This window comes from Medicago sativa, chromosome 1 (genome assembly GCF_051527215.1).
Source record: "Medicago sativa cultivar Bolivia chromosome 1, Bolivia_mono, whole genome shotgun sequence".
NCBI lineage: Eukaryota > Viridiplantae > Streptophyta > Magnoliopsida > Fabales > Fabaceae > Medicago > Medicago sativa.
In genome coordinates this window covers 93,585,566-93,608,471 of record NC_140749.1, presented here as the reverse complement: position 1 = coordinate 93,608,471, position 22,906 = coordinate 93,585,566, and the positions used below count along the sequence as shown (strand labels likewise).

At 32.5% G+C, this 22,906-nt stretch overlaps 2 protein-coding genes across 2 annotated transcripts; both read right to left on the bottom strand.

Annotated features, from left to right (window-relative positions):
- Window positions 1-1,772: 1,772 nt before the first annotated feature.
- LOC146959336 (agamous-like MADS-box protein AGL80) lies at window positions 1,773-2,402 on the bottom strand. The gene has a single exon (XM_085753549.1). The coding sequence runs from the start codon at window positions 2,400-2,402 to the stop codon at window positions 1,773-1,775; it is 630 nt and encodes a 209-aa protein (XP_085609675.1).
- A 10,315-nt stretch (window positions 2,403-12,717) lies between these two features.
- LOC146959335 (CASP-like protein 4C2) lies at window positions 12,718-13,882 on the bottom strand. The gene is made up of 3 exons (XM_085740893.1): window positions 13,527-13,882; window positions 13,313-13,448; window positions 12,718-13,225 (listed from the first exon to the last, which is right to left on the bottom strand). Exons 1-3 carry the CDS (start codon window positions 13,751-13,753, stop codon window positions 13,004-13,006), a joined length of 585 nt encoding a protein of 194 aa, XP_085597019.1. The 5' UTR covers window positions 13,754-13,882; the 3' UTR covers window positions 12,718-13,003.
- Between the last annotated feature and the right edge of the window lie 9,024 nt (window positions 13,883-22,906).

Sequence of the window (22,906 nt, the reverse complement as noted above, 5' to 3'; positions counted from 1 at the left end):
AAGTGGATCCAAATAGTTTAATTGGGAGTAGTCATGATTTTTCACAGGAACTTTTAAATAAAGCAGTTACTTCGACATATTAAGCGTCTCAATTCGCTCTTCTTTTAAACAAGTGTAGTAATAGGACCGAAGGGAGTACATCAATACATGCAATGTAAGAAATGTTGGCCTGTATTTGGCAAATTAAAGAAACACGGGGTTACCACATAGTTGACACACTCTGATTTCTAGCTTCTTTAAATTCACGTTGAATATATTATACATAGTAGAAACTCCCTGTGGATCCAAGTAGTGTTAGTAGGATTAGTCATGATTTTTCATACGAACTTTAAATAATGCAGTGATAATGTTTATGACTTCAACATGTGTCTCTGTTCGCACTTCCTTTAAACAAGTGTAATGATAATATCCCTAAAAAAAAGTGTAATGATAATAGAAGGTTTTGCTATTGAATTTGAAGGTGAACACCAAATGTTCATCAAAGTAAACATGAACATTACTTGAAACTTACTTCAAATTAAGTAACTATATGCATTAAAGTAAAGATGATCAAAATCAAGTTCACATAAAACTTTAAACCTAGTAAATATTAATGTAGTTTCTCTAGACATAGTCAGTGGCGTAGCCAGGACCCTGGTTTAGGGGATGCAAAATTTTAAAACTTCAATTATGTCTCTATGTGTGAAGATATACGTCTCGTGTCTTACCAAATTTTGTTGTAACATATATATGTTCATTTTATACTCAAGAAATGTCAAAGACGTGTCAAAATTATTCTATTAGAAACAAAAAATGAAACAAAATAAAAATTGTGAGAACAAAAAACATTTCGTTTTTTTTTTTAGAAACTAAAATCAAAATTCACAATATTTTTAAAAACGAAAAACTTAGTTAACCCTATAAATTTTATAGGATTGATTTTTTTTTTTTGAAGTAAATTTTTATAGGATTGAATTTAACAAGCAGCTAAATGGTAATGTGGCTTAGTTAATTAATTAAGGATTACAAATAAGTTCTCTACTAATAAACAAAAATTAGTGAGGTAAATTTAGAGCGAGAAAATGTGAAATCCCTCTCTAATTTCGTCACTAAATGCTGCGACCAAGTAATTTGTGAGGAATTTTATTTTTCCGTCACTAATTTTCCTCCCTAATTTTGCTTTTCCTAGTAGTGGTTATTCGAGTCTGGTTAATTCCCTGGGTTCTTACATTTAGTTACATTAATTAAAAAAAATGTAGTTACCTTACAAATTACAAATATTAAATAAAAATAACAAATAATTAAAAAATGTAGTTACATTACAAATTACAAATATTAAATAAAAATAACAAAGTCAACATGTAAAAGCAACAAGGTATATGACTGTCATCTATAACAACATCATCAATGTTTTAGACCTAAAAAGTAGAGTGTGTCAACAAAGTTTGATGTGAGAGTCTTAGGAGGTGCATGAGTACAATTTCAGGATGTGTAAATGTATAAACAAACCATATTATTGGGTGGAAATTTAAAAAACCAAGGGATGCAGGTGCATCCCCTCACACACAAGTGGCTCCGCCACTGGACATAGTCGAACAAAACACAGAAACAACATAAAAGAGATAAAACATTTAAACACCCATACTAGAGCAAAACAAAAAGCTGAAAGTTAAAAAACTTAAAACCATATTAAATGCTAAACAAAACTTAAAATCTAGTGGTGTCTTTGAAACTAAGATAAAAGCATAATTTAGTCATATGTTTAAAACTATATATGAAGCACCTACGAGTAATCATATGTTTAAATCAAGTTGGTTTGTTGATGAATTATGAGGCAAACCAGCATGATTGGTCATATCCACCATCTCACTAACATGATTGATGCGTTGTTGCATTTGAGGGATGCTATGTATGACACTGAGTGGGCTTGGATTCAAAACAACATTCTCTTCCACCATCTCACTTTTCAACATGTTGATTTTGTGATTACAAGCTTGAATCTTGGCATCTACAACAGCACTTAAGTCTCTGAGCTGGCTCGCTTCCATGTTAACCAAATTTGGATGCCAGGTTGGATATTTGATATTGATGATATCTTTATGCACTTTGGTAATTTCAGCTTTAACCTTAGCTTTCTTAATTTCAAAGTAGTCGTTGACATCAAATATCTTGGGTGTATTCTCAATCTTTTGATGCTCATACTCTTGAAGCATGGAGTTTACCATTGTACGGTCTTCTGGCCATGTTATTGGTCCCACATTATTGCCATCATCATCATCATACACAATCAAACAAGCTGTTGCACAGGACTTGATAGTGTATTGGGAAATTTTTTTCATTAGTCCAGCTTTTCTTTGCTTGAAAGTTTGTTTGCGTACTTTCGCATTTTTGATGTATTTCATAGTTATTTTTCCACGACCCATTCTACAAACAAAAATACAACAGTTAAAAAAATAGTAAAAAAATTTAAACATGTTCTTATGATATAAAATTAAAAATATAAATGTTTGTTGCTTTCAAGTTATAACAAATCAAACTAACCATGATTATCTATTTCAATGACACCAACAATATAACAAAAAAAAAATATAATTTAAATATATATTTTTTAATGACACCAACAACAATCTTTATTATAGAAAAAGTTACTATTTAAGAGTATAATTGAGACAATGAAAAAGTAAGTATAAATATATTCATCTAGTTTGTTACACTTTTTTAATGATAAAGAAAAAAAACCAAACATATATATATATATTCATACCTGTGTTTGTTACATTTTTTTTTTAATATTTAAATTTATTTTTATCTATTCGTTACATGTGTTATTTGTATTGAAAATTGGGGGCATTTTTGAAAAGAAAAAGTCAGCCCAAAAGAGCTGAAAGGGGTAGTTTCCTTTGTATATAGTATAGAAGATTTCCATATATTATAAAAAGGAATTTTTGTAAAACTACTTTGTTATTATTTATTTTTTAAAAGAAACTAACTAATTAAAAAAAAAAAGTAATTTTCACTGTTTAAGCATTCGCATTTTTTTTATGGGAAACATTAAAGTTTGTTAGTTGGCTGATTAGAGTTTGAATTTGCTATCTCCGTGAACATAATTTGAATTTCACACTAGACAGTTATATAGTCATTAGGGTCACTTTTATCCTTTAAAAAAAGTGTCACTTTTAATTATTAATAAAAAATTCCTTCCTCAATTTTTTTTGTAAAATAAATATATCCTAGCATAAAAACACCGATCCACATTTTACTATTGTGTTTTTTTTTGAAATAAAAAATAAAAATAAACTATTGTATTATATTGTAAAATATTAACATGAATTTATTTTATACGTTTTTAAAATTTAATTTAAAAAAAGACTAGATTTCTAAGGTAAAATATATAGCAAAATAATGTTCAAACTAAAATCTTGTTTATTTTCAACTAAAAGATAGGGTTACGGTCACGAAGCTCAAACAACATCAAACATCTAAATATACAATCATGATGTCAATTATAATTTCTCTTCATTATTTAATTTATTCGACATGTTTAGTCAAATTAAATCACAAAACACAGTAAATAAACCAATCTGATTCTTGATATCATAATTGATTCGAATACCATTGAAGGGATGAACAAACTAATCTGATTCATGGTTTGGTAATTGACTTTTATACCACAGAAGCGAATAATTAAAATTTATTTTCTCGGGATCAATACAAATTTGTCATGAATTAGTGATATGAATGTTACCTTTTGAAGTGTAGAAAATGGGTTGATGAAACACTTTGTTTGTTGAAACGCTTTCGATCACGAGCAAAGCAAAGTATCGATGCCTCTACTCAATCCACACGAATAAACCTTTTCAAGTGACCAGTGCGCCAAGTCAATCAGAGCTTCAAAGAGACCAGGGTTTCTTTTTAGTTAGGAAGGATTTCGGGAAAAGGTGTATGATATTCAACACATGTGAGTTCTATTTATAGACTCACTTACGTGCACCTCATATATTTTTAAATAAAAAATATATTTTTTTGAAACAATTTCAAAACCATATATTTGATTTGATTTAAATCCAAAATATATATTTTAAAACAATTTCAAAATTATATCTTTGACTTTATTTGAATCCAAAATATACCTTTTTGAAACAATTTCAAAATCACATCTTTGATTTTATTTGAATCTAATATATATCTCTTTGAAACAATTTTAAAATCATATCTTTGATATTATTTGAATCTAAAATATGTCTTTTCAAACAATTTCAAAACCATATCTTTGATTTTATTTAAATCCAATTTAAGTAAAATATATCTTCCAAAATTATTTCAATATCATATATTTGTTTTTTTTAAGGAATCATATTTTTGTTGTTAATTATAAATGTTTTATTTATTTTCTCCCATCTATCTGTCATTCGTGTGTGACACCGTATGTTCTCGTAACATTAGTAATAATATTAAATCATATAATATTCAATACTATAAACATCGACAGACATGTAAAAATACGTCATTCCCGCCCAAGTGACGAGAATGTCATGTGATCTGACAAAACTTTTCCATGATAACTATCATGTGTATAGGTTGTAAAAAAAAACTATCATGTGCATAATTATCTCTTTGCCCTTATATTTATATTGAACACAAAGTATAGATTGTGTCACTCTTGTATAGTTCAATATTTATATTTCTTGATTCTGAAATATATTGAGTAATGAATAAGTCAAATATCTCATATTAACTTAGATTGACATGTCAATGCATTTTACAACCATATTCTTACGATATACCTAAAATTATTTCCTGTTATGCAGGAGGGGCAAATCTCATCTAAGTCACTCATGTCTCTCAACACGATTCATCAAGTACCCAATATCATGCTTTATAGTTATCTTTTTACAGACAATATTTTAATGACAATAAAACACTTGAGTCCAGATCTAAGGATCATAGTAGTTTCCGGTCTAAGAGTGGTATATATCATTATCAATATGATAATAACTTATGACACATTCATAACATATTATGTAGTATTCTCATGGTGGTTCAATCTAGTAGTATAAATATTACTCCTGATATTTATAAATATGTATAGATTTGTTCCGTCAAATTTGTTTCCGAACACCCATCTTGTTCCAATGATTGTTTGACTTTGAGGATTATAGAAAAGATTCCAAACTTGATTCTTGCAAAACTAAGATAACTCTTCTTGCACTGTCTCAACCCATGATTCATATATGATATCGTCATCTACTAAGAAGGGATTTTGCGAGGACAATGATGACATAACAAAACCAATATGATCTTTATACAATTACATTTTTCATCATTAAAACATCTACTAAAAAGGAATTTTGCGAGGACAGTGATTACATGCAGAATTTAAAGCATTATTGAAACAACATATCACATCTTGTGCTACATACAAAGCTACACCCGAATCAAAACGCTTCACACTCCCTATCTTCTGAAAACAGCGTAAAGATCACCCGTACATCTGAAGACTACAAACTTCTCATCTCGAGCCACAAACCATTGACTTTGGGGGATACTATGCCAGACCAAACCAAACCCCAATCCGTCGGACCTAAAGTCCACTATTGCTACTAAGGCCCAATAAGGTGTCCACACGAACAAGTGAAAAGTCGTGTCCTTCATTTGATCCAACAATCACATGTCCATCACGCCACATAAACGTCCGAGGGTCTATAAATAGGACGTGACACCCCAAAACACAAGGCAGTCACTCTCATTCAGAGAAATATCCTCAAAACTAATTGAAATGTCACTGGTTTGAACATTGAAGTGTTTTTGAATGCACACATTACACATTGATGAAGGATCTTCACCAACCACCGTGAACCCCCTTAGCACTTGGTGTACACTAATTACGGAGAGTAGTTACTGCAGGGGTGATCTAAACCCTTGAAAAAAAATTAGAAAATTGCTGTTCACACATTCCATATGGCTGGGACACACATGTAAAATACCCTTTTACCCACTCGGCAGTTAACTGCCGAGGAATTTGAAATCCGGCTGCAGTTAACTGCCGAGGAATTCCTCGGTAGTTAACTGCCGAGGAAAGCTGTTTCATCAGATGAAACAGTCACCTGCTCCCCCTACACACTATTTTCTCATCACCTTCCATACAACTCCAATCCAACCCAAAATCCTAAATTATTTTTCATTAAATCTTGCTCCAAAATGATTCAAGCATCAAGCATAGGATGATTCAACACACTTTTGACGTAAAAAAACAGGTATTGTGCATTTTATTCGGTTTATTTTTTGGATTTGTAACACTGTCATGGTAGTTTTACAACGTCAGTTACGTAACACTGTCATGGGGAATCTCGGTAGTTTACTGCCGAAGAAAACCTCGGTACCTTACTGCCGAGGAAAACCTCGGTAGTTAACTACCGAGGAACACTTAGGAAAAAATTTTGGAACGAAAAAATGGCAGCTACTGCCATTTTTTCCAAAAAATTTTTTCTTTGTTTTTTTCTTTGTTTTTTTTGTTTTAGTTCATTATGGCATTGATGTTTATGCATTAGTAAGTTGTTAATTTATATTTTTGTGTTGTTTAATTATAGTAATGACCGAGAACGCGGAAGATGTTTCGGGAGAGACAAAACGTAATTTTGTCCAAATTTCCGGAGATGTCAAACCGCCTAAGGTTGAAGTCAAACCAAACATTGATGGAGCTTCCGTCCATGTTGAAGCTTCTAAATATGTTAGCCCCGGTGTCGTCCCACTTCAAGCCCACGAAGTGGACACGGCTAGGTTTTTTTTCTGACGACATTAAGTTTCAAGATAGAGAAGAATTGCTTGGGTGGGTACGGTGTCAAGCAAATAAGGCGGGATTTACAATTGTTACACAAAGATCAAGCTTGATCCATCCAATATTCCGCCTAGTGTGTGAAAGGAGTGGAGCTCACAAAGTGCCTAAAAAAAAACCAAAGCATGCGACAACGGGCTCAAGAAAATGCGGGTGCTTGTTCATGATTAGTGGATATCAAAGTACGCAAACAAAGGAATGGGGATTGAACATTCTTAATGGAGTTCACAACCATGCGATGGAGCCGGCTTTAGAAGGACACATTCTTGCCGGTAGATTAAAGGAGGATGACAAGAAGATTGTACATGACTTGACCAAGAGCAAGATGCTTCCAAGAAATATTTTGATACACTTGAAGAACAAAAGACCACATTGCATGACAAATGTGAAGCAAGTGTACAATGAACGTCAAAAAATATGGAAGGCAAATAGAGGTGACAAGAAGCCGTTGCAATATCTAATCTCGAAGTTGGAGGAGCACAACTATACTTATTACTCAAGAACACATGGTGAAAGTAATACAATCGAAGATATCTTTTGGGCTCATCCAACATCCGTTAAGTTGTTTAACAATTTTCCAACGGTTTTGGTTATGGACTCCACCTACAAAACTAACTTGTATAAGATGCCAATGTTTGAGGTAGTTGGGGTAACTTCGACCGATTTGACATATTCGGTTGGGTTTGGATTCTTGATGCATGAGAAAGAGGAAAACTTTGTTTGGGTTTTAAAAATGTTGCGTAAACTTCTTACTTCAAAGATGAATATGCCTAAGGTGATTGTTACCGACAGAGATGGGTCTTTGATGAAAGCGGTTGGAATTGTTTTCCTGGAAAGTTATGGTATGAATTGTTACTTTCATGTGCAAGCAAATGTTAAACAAAGGTGCGTCTTAGATTGTAAATATCCTATGGGAAAAAAGGATGGGAAAGAGGTGAGTAATCGCGATGTTGTCAAGAAGATCATGAGGGCATGGAAAGATATGGTTGAATCGTCCACTCAAGAGTTATATGCAAATGCATTAGTGGAGTTCCAAGATGCTTGTAGTGATTTCCCACCTTTCCTAGCCTATGCCATGACCACCTTGAATGAAGTGAAGGAGAAAATAGTGAGGGTATGGACAGGCCGTGTGTTGCATCTTGGTTGTAGATCCACCAATAGGGTAGAATCGGCTCATGCTTTGGTGAAGAAATATTTAGACAATAGTGTGGGTGATTTGGGTACTTGTTGGGAGAAAATACATAACATGTTGTTGCTTCAACACACTGCGATACAAACAGCCTTTGGTCAGAGCGTTACCGTGTTGGAACATAGATTCAAAGATGTCACTTTGTACTCCGGCTTAGGTGGTCATGTGTCTAGATATGCTTTGGACAACATTGCTATGGAAGAGTCACGTTGTAGGGAAACATTGTGCATGAACAAGGAAATTTGTGGTTGTGTTCAAAGGACATCTTACGGCTTACCATGTGCATGCGAAATTGCAACTAAACTCCTTGAAGAAAAGCCAATTTTATTGGATGAGATACACCACCATTGGCAAAGGTTACGCATGGGAGAAGAAAGTAATGAACTTGGTTTTTCGGTGGATGATGAGTTGAAGGGTATTGTAGAACGTCTCAAGAAACTCCCTTTCCAAATGAAGCTTGAAGTCAAGGAGGCTTTGCGGCAATTGGCATTTCCTGAAACCACCATGATGTCTCCACCACCACAAAAAGCAACAACCAAGGGAGCCAAGAAAAAAGTGGACATTGCGAGGTCTAAAGGAAGAATTACATCCACTAGCCGGATCCCTTCTTCTTGGGAGGTTGTTGATTCCCAAAATCCGGATAGTCAACCGTCACCATCACCAACAACATCATCATATAAAAGGAAAAAAGGTGCTCGTCTTGGTAAAACACCAATTTCCCCACTTCCACCACCTTCTCGGTATCCAAAGCCTAAGGTTATCCCGGTTATGAGGCCTATTGATTATATGCCACGCTTCATGCTTCCATTTATTGAAAAAGTGGTGGATGTTATTGGCGATGGACATTGTGGATTCCGGGCTATAGCCGAGTTCATGGGCTTAACCGAACAAAATCATCTCATGATTCGTACACATCTTATTCAAGAATTAAAAGATCATAGAGATGATTATGTTGAAGTATTTGCGGGTGAGGATCGTTATAACTACATTTTAAATGGCTTACATCCTCCCGCAAATACAAAAATTTGTGCACATCTTGTTGATAAGTGGTTGACTTTTCCGGACATGGGGCACATTGTTGCCAATTATTACAAAAGGTGTGTGGTTGTGTTGACAAATCTTGAACTTGGTAACTCGGAATCTTTTTTTCCACTAAGAGGGCCACCACCGCCGGGTAAGCAAAAAACTCTCATCATGTGCCTTGGGGTAATTCCTAATCACTTTGTGCTTATTTACTTGAGGAATGGTTGTCCACTACCTCCATCATCTACGGAGTGGCACAATCACAAGAAACAAGATGCAGTGACTTGGGAAGATGAGTATTTGGATCAACATGAGTTGTTCCGAAAGCTCATGGCTATTGAAAGTGGAAACAAACTGCCAAAACCACAAAAGGAATCAAACAAAACGGCGCCTATTCTGTTGGACACTCCCGAAAAACCAAAGCAACAATTTGAAGTTATTGCGGAAGATGAGGAAGATTTTATGTCACTTGATCTTCTCCAATCACTTGGCAATTAACTAGGGATTTTTTTGTCGGTGTTAGTCCTTTTTTTTGGTAGAAATTACACCGACGTATATTTTGGGGTCAAAATTGTAATGCCAATTTTTTGTGGCCAATATATAAGTAACATTATGTAAATGATATTGATATATATGATAATATGACTTTTATTGACTTGAAACCAGTGCAATACTTATTTATAGCTTATTAATGTTTACGCATTTGATTTATTCGTTATTACATTCCATTTAATTTTGTTCTAATCTATGATTATTTTGTTAAAGCTTTTGTCAAGTGAAACATGTCAGAGGTTGCAAGAATTGAAGGTCGTGTTAGGTATTGCGCGTTTAAAAAGACGGTTAAGGTTATGATAACACCGACGGACTCTATTGATGATTTGAAGACACAACTTAACACTTATTTTGAGCATCTTGGTGAAAATCAATATACACGCCACTTGTCTGCTCTAATGCCAATGATAGACCTAGGAGAAGATAGAGATGAATTCGCATGGAAAACGGCAAGCTATATGCCTTGGCTTATTAAAGACGATAGCGATGTCGGATTTATGTTTAGGAATATGGTGGAAAATAATGTATTATATATATATGTTCGTTCCATATGCAATTGTAATGAATGTAAGTAGGGATTTAATTTAATGATGTGTAATGACTTGTAATGTGTTGTTTGATTATGGACACTATGTTCCGTTTTGATGAATTTCAAACTTTTGTGTGGTTTGAACCAAATGTCGGTTTGATTTAATTATGGACATATGTAAAAGATATTGTATTTTTCTTGTTTATGACCGAGTTTCATTGTTGTATAATTTGAATTGCATATGGAAATGCTCTGGTAAAATTACAGGTAAAAACTGGCCGAAAAATGGTTTGGAAATGCTTAGCATTAATGCAGAACCTGCTGTCTGCATAAATGCTTCCCTCGGCAGTTAACTACCGAGGAATTCCTCGGCAGTTAACTGCAGCCGGAATTCAAATTCCTCGACAGTTAACTGCCGAGGGGGCAAAAGCGTATTTTACATGTGTGTCCCAGCCTTCTCTAATGTGTGAACAGCAATTTTCAAAAAATTAAATTGTCTAGATCTCAAAATCTTATTTTAACTGTCGACCATTGGATCTTTTTTCTATAACGTAGATTTACTTGACCGTGTGAATTTAGGATTCGTTGGCGGTAGGGAATCGGGATCCATGTATTACTTGAGAATGTTGACATGATGATGTTGAGGTTTTCTTGTCTTTTTGGGACAGTGATTGTCCTAATAGTGTGAGTTTTTAGAAATGCCAGCATGAAAAAGTCACTGATATGCTACCAATATTCCCATTGTGAAGGAGATTATGACAAAGCCTGTAATCATGTTGTGAAGAGTGTATTATACAATCTCAAACCTGCTTTTAACTTGAAAATAACGATTAATATAATCAAGATCACCGTTCTGGTGTGAAAGAAACATGTGGTTTTTATGGGACTCCCTATTAATTTGCTGTATATTTTCGATAGTTTTTTCTTGGATTAACATGATTTAAAAAAATAAACAGTAAACATGATTTTTGTTGTGAAGCTTGATTAACCTGATTTAAAAAATGCACAATAAATGATAGATGGACATCCTAATTTAGTAGGGAAATGGATCCCTTTCCTTTTCATCATTCTTATTTTTTGCTTCCATATATAGTTTTTATTTTTTCTTTCGGTAAATGTCACATTGAGTGAGTTTAAACATTCTCTACACTTCAAACGTTAGTAACCGATCATGTCCAAATGGTCAATGATTTTGGAAGTTAAGTTTTGATGTAGAAACTTCCACGGGGACTAATGTCAAGAGAACTAGTAAATTCAAACCAACTTAGATCATGGTGCACTTTGGAGTGTTGTATTGGTTGGACCCATTGAACCAACTTGTTCAATTTTGCAGCTATGTTAACTCAATAATCTATTTGACCCATTAAAAATACAGTCATAAGCGAGTCAGTCAACATTAAGTCAACCTATCGATTTTCATCGATAAAAAGTTGATGCATAATTACAAATGTGGTGTAGATCAAGTTGATTTATTGTTTATCTATAAGAATAAAGCGTATGCACGTACAATGTAATGTATGTTTAGAAAGATATTCAATTAAAATCAACCATTTTGCCTTGTTATATTTTAGTAAAATAATTGAATCGAAGAAAAAATAAATGAAAACCATCCACACTCACGTCTTCATCACTCTCTTTTCACACATTGATGAAACCAACCCACAAAACACCTCCTCAGACTATTGATTTCATATACCCTCCTTTCCATGATTTCTTTGCCTATTCAAGGCTCATATTCGGCATCTCTTTCTCTGCAATTAGGCTTCTTGGCTGTTCAAGTTTCTAGTGACACCATCGCTAATGGCTCTGTTGCTTGTGACAGGGATCCAATGTTGGAAAGGAAAGATCTGTCGAGTACGGGTAATGAATGTCTGCTCAGATGTGGTGTGGTTGTCTGCACAACAACTATGAACATCGGCAAACTTGCAACAACACATTGAGTCGTCGTCGTATAATTCTTTCATCCCGTACTAGAAATATGCACCTTGAAACACCACCTTCATCAATTAGCCACGGGTCACCCGCATTAAAAGGTCTTCGTCGTTGACAGTTACATCAACCATTATTCAAGTTCGCCCATTGATGTAACAAGCAAATTGCAGGGAGGTGGAGATCAGAGTATGAACAAAATACGTGAAGGAAAACGAGTCACTAATCTGAGTCTAAAATTATTTATTGAGAATGTTAACATGTGCTCTAAAACACATGCTAATGCGCTCTAAAGCATATGTTAAAGAACTTGCGGTGTAAATTCTATATTGAAAATTATGTTAATTTATTTTAAAAAAATTTAAAAATTAATTTTTATCAATAAATATTTTTTATTTGCAAAATCGTTAATATCTGCCCTAACAATTAATTTACTAACAATTTGTGAGAGAAATAAACACGAGTGATATAGATAAGTGGCAAAAATCTGACTCAATGTATAGTCAGAACTTTTATTTATTTTTCGATAAGGTGTATACTCCGATTTTGATAAGCGGTTTAGTTAGTAATCTCACACACAAGTTCGATTTAAATATTTTTTTTATCAATTGAGTTAAAACTTTAGTAGATAATTGAGGTGCTATCTACTTAATTTAAAAAATAAAATCTAACCAGCACATGAAATTAAGTGGAAAAATGAATAGAATTATTGGAATAGAATAGGTGTGGTACAAAATACTTTAGCTACAATAATCTACTGAAGTGTAGTATGGGCTCAAAAATCAAAGTCACGCGCATATTTTCAACTCATAGATTTCTTCTTCATCTACCAATCAAGTTGACCCAAATCAAATCACATCACAAATCCTATTGAGAGTACCAATAAAACACTGGTCCTGACCCCACCCAAATATTCCCCTCCGGCATTCCTCTACGACGTCGTTTCCACGCAAAACTCATCGGAAAATATTCAGAGGTGAAAACGAGAACCGTTTAATATGAAACAAACGAGTCTGAATCCAGATAACAACGACGTAAACCCTAGAAACAGAAACGCCGCGTATCCTAACGCTATTGCTATGTCCGTTTGCACGCAGAACGAATTGCTCACCGTACACGTGTCCATGTCCTTTAACGTCCTCGCCATCGATGTTCCCGCCGCACTCGCCGATAATAGCAGGTACGCGAACACCTGCACCAGCGTCACAACCACCGTCACAACGCATAAAGAGAGAATCGAAGAATTAATAGATAGAAAATTGTGGAGTATGTTACTGACCTGGTCATGGCCAAAATCAAACCAAACTTGCAACGCTTCAGGGAAAAGTGTTGCTCCTCTTGAAATTTCCCAGACGGAAGCACACATTTCGAATAGAGAATATAGAGCAACAATCGCATTCGCAGCAACAACGAATCTGAATTTCAATTTGTTTGTTAGGTAATTGATTTTTGTTAAAAATTGAGTGACAGAGAAGAAAGAGAGAGTGAGTTACCTGAAGGTGTCGAAGTGGTACCAGTGAGGAGAATCATCGGTGCGAGACGTGGTGAGCATAAAGACAGAGGAAGCGAGGGAGAATGAAAAAGAGGTGAGACGGAAGACGAGGATAAGTGAATTGAAACGACGGAGTTTGTGTTCAGCGACGGTGGAGTGGAAACGAGGGGCGGAGGGTGAACGGTTGTTATCAGCGACGCCGTTGTGAAGTGGCTGAGGGGAACGCATGGTGGTGAGAAATAAAAATCATGTGGAATGGAAGAATAGAGAAGTTAGTTAGTTAATTTGATGATTATGGAGAGAAAGAGAAAGAAGAAGTCACGAGATAGAATAGAAGAGCGAGATATTCATGAGTCTATCTATCTGAGTTGTGTAAGTAAGAGATAAAAAGAAGAAGAAGAAGGTGCGTGGAAAAGAATGTGCTTGGGTAAAAGTTGTTCTGTTCCAGACAGTAAAGCGTGCACCTGCTTTCGTGTGATGTTGTGTGCTTGCTCCCAATCTCGTGTGCTTTCTTTTTCCAACTTCTTCTTCTTCTATCTTTTTCTTTCCGCTTTTTTTTTTTTTTTTATTTATTATTTTTTTAATTCCTTATAGCTGTTTTTTTTTTTTTGACAGAATTCCTTATAGCTGTTATTTGCTGCAGCCTCAACTTTTCATATTTCATTTGGGTTTAGATTTCATAACTTAATTGATAAAAATGTTACATTGTTTTGCGAAAAAATGTTACATTGTTAGATTAAGTATCTTGATTGAACTTTGAATTTTGACTCTTTTATTTATGTGCGAATTTTAATGATTATTTATCGTTTTGTTATCTATGAAAAAAACTTTGAAATTAAGTGACTGATATTTTTAAGGGTTAAATATGTTTTTGGTCCTTATAAAATTGGGATCTTTTAAGTTTAGTCCTTAAAAATTTTCTGCACTCAGTATTAGTTCCTCCTCAATTCAAATTTGTTTAATTTATGCTTAAACTCTTTAGTTTTTGAACAATATTTTGTAGACGTGTTAAGAACATTACTAAAAGTTCCTCTGCAAAAAATTGTCGCAAAATTTGATTTCTACGTCCAGATTTTGTTAATTTTATCTTTAACTTTTGTCGTTTTAAAAAATTCTTATTTAATTCATTTCATGTTAAAAATTTTTAAATTTTAGTTAATAAACCTTTCATAGTATTCTAAACTTGTCTCAAAAAAATCGTACGAAAATTTAAGAGTTTAAGGATAATTAAACAAACTTTGTTGTAACTGAGACTAAAATTAGAAATAAATTTTTTTTTTGTAGGGACTAAAAAACCTATTAAAATTAAGTAAGACTAAACTTAAAAGTTTCCAATTTTATAGGGACCAAAAACATATTTAACCCTATTTTTAATGTATTTAAGAGATAAGGAATGATTTTAAAATAATTTTTTGGCTTAATTGCACTTTTGCCCCCTATATTTTGCCAATTGTGCGATTTTGCACCCCATTGTTTCAAACGAGCGATTTTGCACCCCATAGTTTTCCCCCTTTCTGATTTTGCACCCAAAAAATCAAAAAAATATTCTGTTTTTTTCCAAAAAAATTTAAAAAATCGAAAAAAATTAAAAAAATATCAGAAAATATAATCAGATTTTTTTTAAAATTCTGGAATTTAATTTTCAAAATACAAAAAAAGTAAATTTTCAAAATTTTAAAAAAAGGTCAGATTTGTTTAAAAAAATTCTGGAAAAAAATTTAGTTTTTAAAAATCTAGATACCAATTTAAAAAAAGGTCAGATTTTTTTAAAAAATTCTGGAAAAAAATTTAATTTTTAAAAATTTGGATACCAATTTAAAAAAAGGTCAGATTTTTTTAAAATTTTGAATATTTACTTTTTTTTGTATTTTGAAAATTAAATTCCAGAATTTTAAAAAAAATCTGATTATATTTTCTGATTTTTTTCTAATTTTTTTAATTTTTTGAAAAAAAACTGAATATTTTTATGATTTTTTGGGGTGCAAAATCAGAAAGGGGGAAAACTATGGGGTGCAAAATCGCTCGTTTGAAACAATGGGGTGCAAAATCGCACAATTTGTAAAATATAGGGTGCAAAATCGCTTGTTTGAAACAATAGGGTGAAAAATCGCACAATTGGCAAAATATAGGGGGCAAAAGTGCAATTAAACCTAATTTTTTTAGGAGATACTCAGTGAAATTAGCCTCTCTATTTCACACTATTCTTATGGCTGCAATTTCACATTGTTTCTTTATTTATAATACGAGTTAAAAAATATGTTTTACTTCGACTTATTATTTTAGGTGGCATTTACCATGGGACACTTGAATCCTTTCCCACCATGGGAAAGTTTTTTTGGACCACTAGATTAAAGAAGAGTTTACATTTTATGATGGTCTGCCCACACTATATTTTTCCCTCATCATCTTCAACCCATATCCATCTTCATCTTCATCAAGTTGTTCTTAAAAAACCCAGAAAATTAAAATCAAAAACAATCAAAAAACAATTTTCATGTAATTGAAGGTACACTCCATAAAAATTGTAACTATTCATAGCTTCTGTTAGGTCATACTATATTTCTTTTATTTCCTATATTTCTCCACACTATATTTCTTTTATTTCCTATCATATACCTTCACCACAGTTCTCCTCCACTTCTTGCCTTTTTTGAGAAATCGAACACTGTAGTTTTTTTTTTTTTTTATCAATACAAGACCACCTAGTTATTTTGATATTTTTATGTTTGTAATTTTGCGTTCTTTTGGCAATATACCCACTTTTTTAGAGCTTGCTATTTGGTTTTCAGCATTGCTGGTGATGATTTTAATGCTTTAATAGTATCTAGTACTACTAGGAAATAGGAATCCAAGTGTTCTAGATTCGTCCTGCCAACTAACTCGAAATAAATATTCAAATTTGCATAAAACACCGATTAACAGTATAAAAATTTGGATCTTTAAGTGAAATAGTTGTTATAAGTTTTATGACTTGGATATTTGAGTTTGATGATGATTTATGTTTACATTAATTTTTTTTATTTTCAATTTTCAATTAGAAGCCATTGGTAAGTGAAGTGTTATTGTGATAGTGAGGTTGGTGGTGGATGAGCTGCTCCAAGTGGTGGGTGAGAGAGAAGAGAGAATGGTTAGGGAAGATGGTGTAAAAAAAATATAATGTTGAGAGAGCATAATAATACTATGGTCTTCTTTTGATCAAATGGTAAAAATCCAACTTTCCCATGGTGGGAAAGGATTAACCTTTTCCATGATAAATGCCACCATTATTTTAAGCATTTCACACTTGCAAGTCTTATGCTTGGTAGCTGTGAACCGGCATAAATCCTTTACTAGTTCAGATTGTAATCTTCATACTCGACCAAACTCCTTATCAACTTGGCAAAACCGACTCTTTTTACCTAGCCAAACAACCTACTCCACCCCCTCACGCGAGTAAAATAGCAAGGAAGACAAGAGGAAAAAAGCTATGCTTTCCTATAATTATTTGGTTTGAAAGATTACGTGTGATTAATTTGGTCATCAAACTTTTACAGTGACTAAGTTAAATGTTGTCTGGAGGAAAAAAAAGAAAAAAAGACCTATTGCTATATCGAGTTTTGAAAGGATTTGATTATTTTTCTAGTACAATTATTGTATATAGAATGTCATAATAGTAGTCAATAAAATTCTTTATATACAACAATAGCAAAAATTAAACAACAAAGAAATTTGTCACATCATTTAATACCATTAAGTCATTTTACCTTAAAAAAAAAAATTGTGTGAGTATACCTAACCCTTTTAAATTTAGGTTTGTCTCTAAGTAAGTTTTTCTCTATTAGCATATTGTTTACTTCTCATGTTTTCTGTTTTCAACGTAAGATTAAACCGGTAATATTCAATATTTTTCACTATTTTCTTTAACAATTTTCCAAAAGTAGATTTAGCATTTTCATTCTTTTTTGAAAATGATTATGTCGGAACATTGTTTTCAATTTTCATAATTAAATTCATTTTTTTCAAGTTTGTATCCTCTTTATTATTAAATTGATTTTTTTCAAGTTTGTATCCTCTTTATTAGAATCAATCAATGCACGAGTCTTCTATTTTTTTCCTTTTTTTTTTAGGAAAGAGTCTTCCATTTACTTATTAGCAATTTAAAATGAACATAATTTCAAGTTTGTATCCTCTTTATTAGAATCAATCAATGCACGAGTCTTCTATTTTTTTCCTTTTTTTTTTAGGAAAGAGTCTTCCATTTACTTATTAGCAATTTAAAATGAACATAATTTTTTTAAAATAAAAACCAAAAAATGTTTTTAGAAATTAAACATGCTTAAATTTTCATGCTATGCGGAAGAGTTTGGAATTTGCAAAAGACATGTCTTTTCTGAATCTTATAGCAGAATCAAATGTTTCTAATGTGGTTTTAGCGTTGATTGCTCACCAACAATCTCCCAACTAAGTCGGCTCTATTATTCGAGATTGTATTAGTTTTAAGGGTAGTTTTCGTAGTTTAAATTTTTTGCATGTTAGGCGTGAAACCAACCAAGTTGCTCATTATTTAGCTAAATATGCTCTTAAGAATTTAGATTGCATATGGGTCGAAGAAACTCCGCCTTGTATTTCTGCAGTCTTGACATTTGATTTATTGCCAGACTTTCGTTAATGAAATTGTCTTTAATGTCAAAAAAAAAAATTTAAAGATGTAAAAAGTTATTAGTAATTCTGTATTATGAAAATAAAAACTCCCCATTCAAGTTGTAGGTCTGTTCTTTCTTGCTTTTCCCTTTCCCATTTCATTTTCTCCCCAATTAAACCTTCTTAACCCCTTCTAAACTCCTGACCAGACCTTAATTCTATTATATCTTACATTATCGTCACATCAGTGTAAAAAATACATCCCTTAACTACAGATAAATTTAGGATGTATTTTTTCATCTTTAAAAAAATAGATTATTTTAAAGATTTTTAAAAAATACTTTGAAAATTGTTTTTGTTTGTTTACTATCACAAAACCATTTTTTTTAAGATATGAAGCTTTTACACCTGAGTTCTTTGTTTTTTTTTTTTTTTAAAAGCTACTAGGAATAGTTTTTCATTTTGAGGTTAAAAATGAAGTTTTTAAAATTCTTAAACAAACACTACAAAAATAAATAAATAAAACGATTTTTTGGTTTAAAAAATAGATTTTTTTTTCTTCAAAACAGTCCCAGACAAACAGCCCTTAGTAATAACACAAATTAATTACTTTTTAAGTTTCACCTTTTTTTTTTTTTTTTAATTTGTTTACCCTCAATTGTGAAATGACCAGTTATGGGTTCATTATGATGGATGACTCGATGTTAGCATTGTCATCCTTTTGGAAAGGCCAAAAGAGTCTTGACTTATGAGTGTGTCTGTGCAAGTTTGTTCACAGGCACACATCTGGATGGGAAATGCTGATAGGAATAATCCTTGAATAACTTAATACGTGACGGTGTGGGATTGGTCGATTCTTTTCGAATATTTGATAATATCATGCACGCATTTATGCTTGTTATTTTTCTAGGACTATTATTTAAAGTCAATGAACCTCATTACTATATATTTTCATGTATTAAAATATTTATTTTAACATATTACAAAATTTTAAAATGAACATATTTTACCAATTCACTTTCAAATAAATTGTCTATATGCATATATATTCAGTCTTGCATTCGAAGTCTCTTGTTGGATGGAGACCTTTTTTGATGATTTAATTACTTGGAGTTCCGTCTCAATTTGGTTCATATTATGCTAGTAGTAATGGTTATAACTTATAAGTGACTTCATGATCACTTAAATCCGAATGTGCTTTTTATTGGAAAAAATTCAATCTCACATCAAATAGATATAACTCTTCATAAGAATTTATAAAAACGAGTTTAAAATGGTTTTGTAAAGATTAATTAGCATCGAATTTTATGGTATCAGATCTTATCGATCAGACCATCCACCATTTATGTACATGAACCAAACCCAAGAGTGTTAGATGTAAATAAAGAGGAGACACCCATCATCTTACAAATCTGTTCTGTAAGAACGAGTTAACCGCAAATTTTAACACCTTTTCATCATTCATGGAGTTGTTTATGAAATTCCAAAAAAAGTTGAAGCACTCTCTTCAGTCAATTAAATATAAATGTATTCTCACTAATGGTTTTCAAGCCTCTAGACATACAATATGAACCCTTCTTCTTGTAATCTTTGTGTTCTAAAACTATTTCACTTTGGGAATAACTATAAGCTCCACTTCACTAGCTCCTCGCTTCTCCTAAACCTCCTCTATATCCAATGCTCTTTTAGCAAAAGGGATTCGACAAATGATATGGTTTTCAACAATAACGTGTGTAAAGGATTGAAAATAGGCTTAATTACTGTTTTGGCCCCCTAAGTATCCAAAAGTTGTGATTTTAGTCCCCTAAAAAAAAACTCTTTTCTGGTCCCTTAAGTTTACTTTCTGTTGCAATTTTAGTCCTTCGTGGCAATTTTAGCCCTCTAAGTTTGCTTTCCAGCCCCGTCAAACAGTAAACTTAGGGGGCTAAAATTGCCACGAAGGACTAAAATTGTAACAGAAAGTAAACTTAAGGGACCAGAAAAGAGTTTTTTTTTAGGGGACCAAAATCACAACTTTTGGATACTTAGGGGGCCAAAACAGTAATTAAGCCTTGAAAATACTAATGGCTCATTTGGTTTGGCGTTGTGTAATAAATTCTTACGTCCTTATGCATATTGACCGTGAGGTGGCATTTAGGGTGGGAAGGGGAAAGATTTTTCCACCATGGGAAAGTAATTTTTAGCCATTGGATCAAATGAAGAACATACTCTTATCATACTCCCTCAACACTATATTATTTTTTACACTATCATCCACCCTCTCTCATTACCACCAAAACACATTGTCTTCTTCAACCTTGCTATCTTCCTCACAGACAATAGTTAAATTTATTTATTATCCAAATCTAATGAAATTTCAATTCAGCCACACTAAACCAAAATAGAAAGCACCTAACTTTCCTAACAAATGACAGTTACAAATCTGGACAGTAAAGTTTCACGATCTCCTCTGCAATATCATTTTAACAAGATCTGACAAATATGAAGTTCAGCTAGTGAGCTTCGACTTAACTGGTTAACAATGAATTATTGCAATCTCCTTTTAAACTAGTTAGAAATTTTCAACCAGAACTCAATACTCAATAGGAACTCATAAAAATTGAAATTTCTTTCTCACTTCCAATCATTCTTTTCCTTTCGATTCACTCATTCATTATTTTAAATAAAATCGTTACAATCAAATCACCATTGAATTTGAAGAAAAAAAATTGTTCATTGTTTTGTTCGATTGCAATGGTTTCATTTTGTGAACAGAATTAATTAAATTTCTGAAAATCCATTGATTCCTTCAATTGATTTCTTTCTATGTTGGTTAATGTTCTTTAAAGTAGCTTAATCCAGCAACGGGGAACAAATCTAAACCTGCCGCATTCAAGTTGAACAAATCTTCGGATTTTCGTAGGATCTTGAACGGAAGTGAACTGAGATTCGTCGTGAATTCAGGTTTGGGCCATTACTCAGATATGCCACAAATGGTGAATCGAAGATATTAATCTTTAAAGAAAACATAATAAGAAGATGTTGAGAGATAAAGAGCCAGACAATTTTGTTTACTATGTTTCATAACATCTGTAGGAAGGTTGATAAAGGTTTTTTTTAGTAAATATAATAAATAACTAAGTAAACAATATTTGTAATAGTGTATACATATGTAATGTAAATTGTAATATGCATGAAACCAAACCATGGTGCTATGGAAAACTTTGTGGGGGCACATGCCCACAAGTGATAAACGTGGCTTCGCCACTGCCAAGAAGCACTCCCGCTCTCCTACAATGTTGAACCGAGATATGATACAACCGTTGGGCCTTCTGGGGGCGGGGGGGTTGGTCAACACTGTTGTGGATCAACATGTTAAAGAAATAGCAACCACACAAATGAGGATAATACATCATCTTCCAAAATTTTAAGGCATACGTATATGAGTTTTTTCACTTAATTTTGGTTCCACTTCCACTATTTTATCCAATGTTGAGCTTTTAATTAACACTTGATAAATCACAATATTTTCCATCTTGAGTATAACGAAATTCTAGCCCGTGCTTGGCACGGGTGTCCAAACTAGTATTGTTTACTTCTCATGTTTTCTGTTTTCAACGTAAGATTAAACCGGTAATATTCAATATTTTTCACTATTTTCTTTAACAATTTTCCAAAAGTAGATTTAGCATTTTCATTCTTTTTTGAAAATGATTATGTCGGAACATTGTTTTCAATTTTCATAATTAAATTCATTTTTTTCAAGTTTGTATCCTCTTTATTATTAAATTGATTTTTTTCAAGTTTGTATCCTCTTTATTAGAATCAATCAATGCACGAGTCTTCTATTTTTTTCCTTTTTTTTTTAGGAAAGAGTCTTCCATTTACTTATTAGCAATTTAAAATGAACATAATTTCAAGTTTGTATCCTCTTTATTAGAATCAATCAATGCACGAGTCTTCTATTTTTTTCCTTTTTTTTTTAGGAAAGAGTCTTCCATTTACTTATTAGCAATTTAAAATGAACATAATTTTTTTAAAATAAAAACCAAAAAATGTTTTTAGAAATTAAACATGCTTAAATTTTCATGCTATGCGGAAGAGTTTGGAATTTGCAAAAGACATGTCTTTTCTGAATCTTATAGCAGAATCAAATGTTTCTAATGTGGTTTTAGCGTTGATTGCTCACCAACAATCTCCCAACTAAGTCGGCTCTATTATTCGAGATTGTATTAGTTTTAAGGGTAGTTTTCGTAGTTTAAATTTTTTGCATGTTAGGCGTGAAACCAACCAAGCTGCTCATTATTTAGCTAAATATGCTCTTAAGAATTTAGATTGCATATGGGTCGAAGAAACTCCGCCTTGTATTTCTGCAGTCTTGACATTTGATTTATTGCCAGACTTTCGTTAATGAAATTGTCTTTAATGTCAAAAAAAAAAATTTAAAGATGTAAAAAGTTATTAGTAATTCTGTATTATGAAAATAAAAACTCCCCATTCAAGTTGTAGGTCTGTTCTTTCTTGCTTTTCCCTTTCCCATTTCATTTTCTCCCCAATTAAACCTTCTTAACCCCTTCTAAACTCCTGACCAGACCTTAATTCTATTATATCTTACATTATCGTCACATCAGTGTAAAAAATACATCCCTTAACTACAGATAAATTTAGGATGTATTTTTTCATCTTTAAAAAAATAGATTATTTTAAAGATTTTTAAAAAATACTTTGAAAATTGTTTTTGTTTGTTTACTATCACAAAACCATTTTTTTTAAGATATGAAG

Coding starts and splice junctions, on each gene's coding strand:
- LOC146959336 (XM_085753549.1), bottom strand. CDS start 2,402: ATGGGTCGTGGAAAAATAACTATGAAATACATCAAAAATGCGAAAGTA.
- LOC146959335 (XM_085740893.1), bottom strand. CDS start 13,753: ATGCGTTCCCCTCAGCCACTTCACAACGGCGTCGCTGATAACAACCGT. Junction 13,449..13,526: donor TACCACTTCGACACCTTCAG/GTAACTCACTCT, acceptor ATTGAAATTCAG/ATTCGTTGTTGCTGCGAATG. Junction 13,226..13,312: donor TTGATTTTGGCCATGACCAG/GTCAGTAACATA, acceptor ACGCTGGTGCAG/GTGTTCGCGTACCTGCTATT.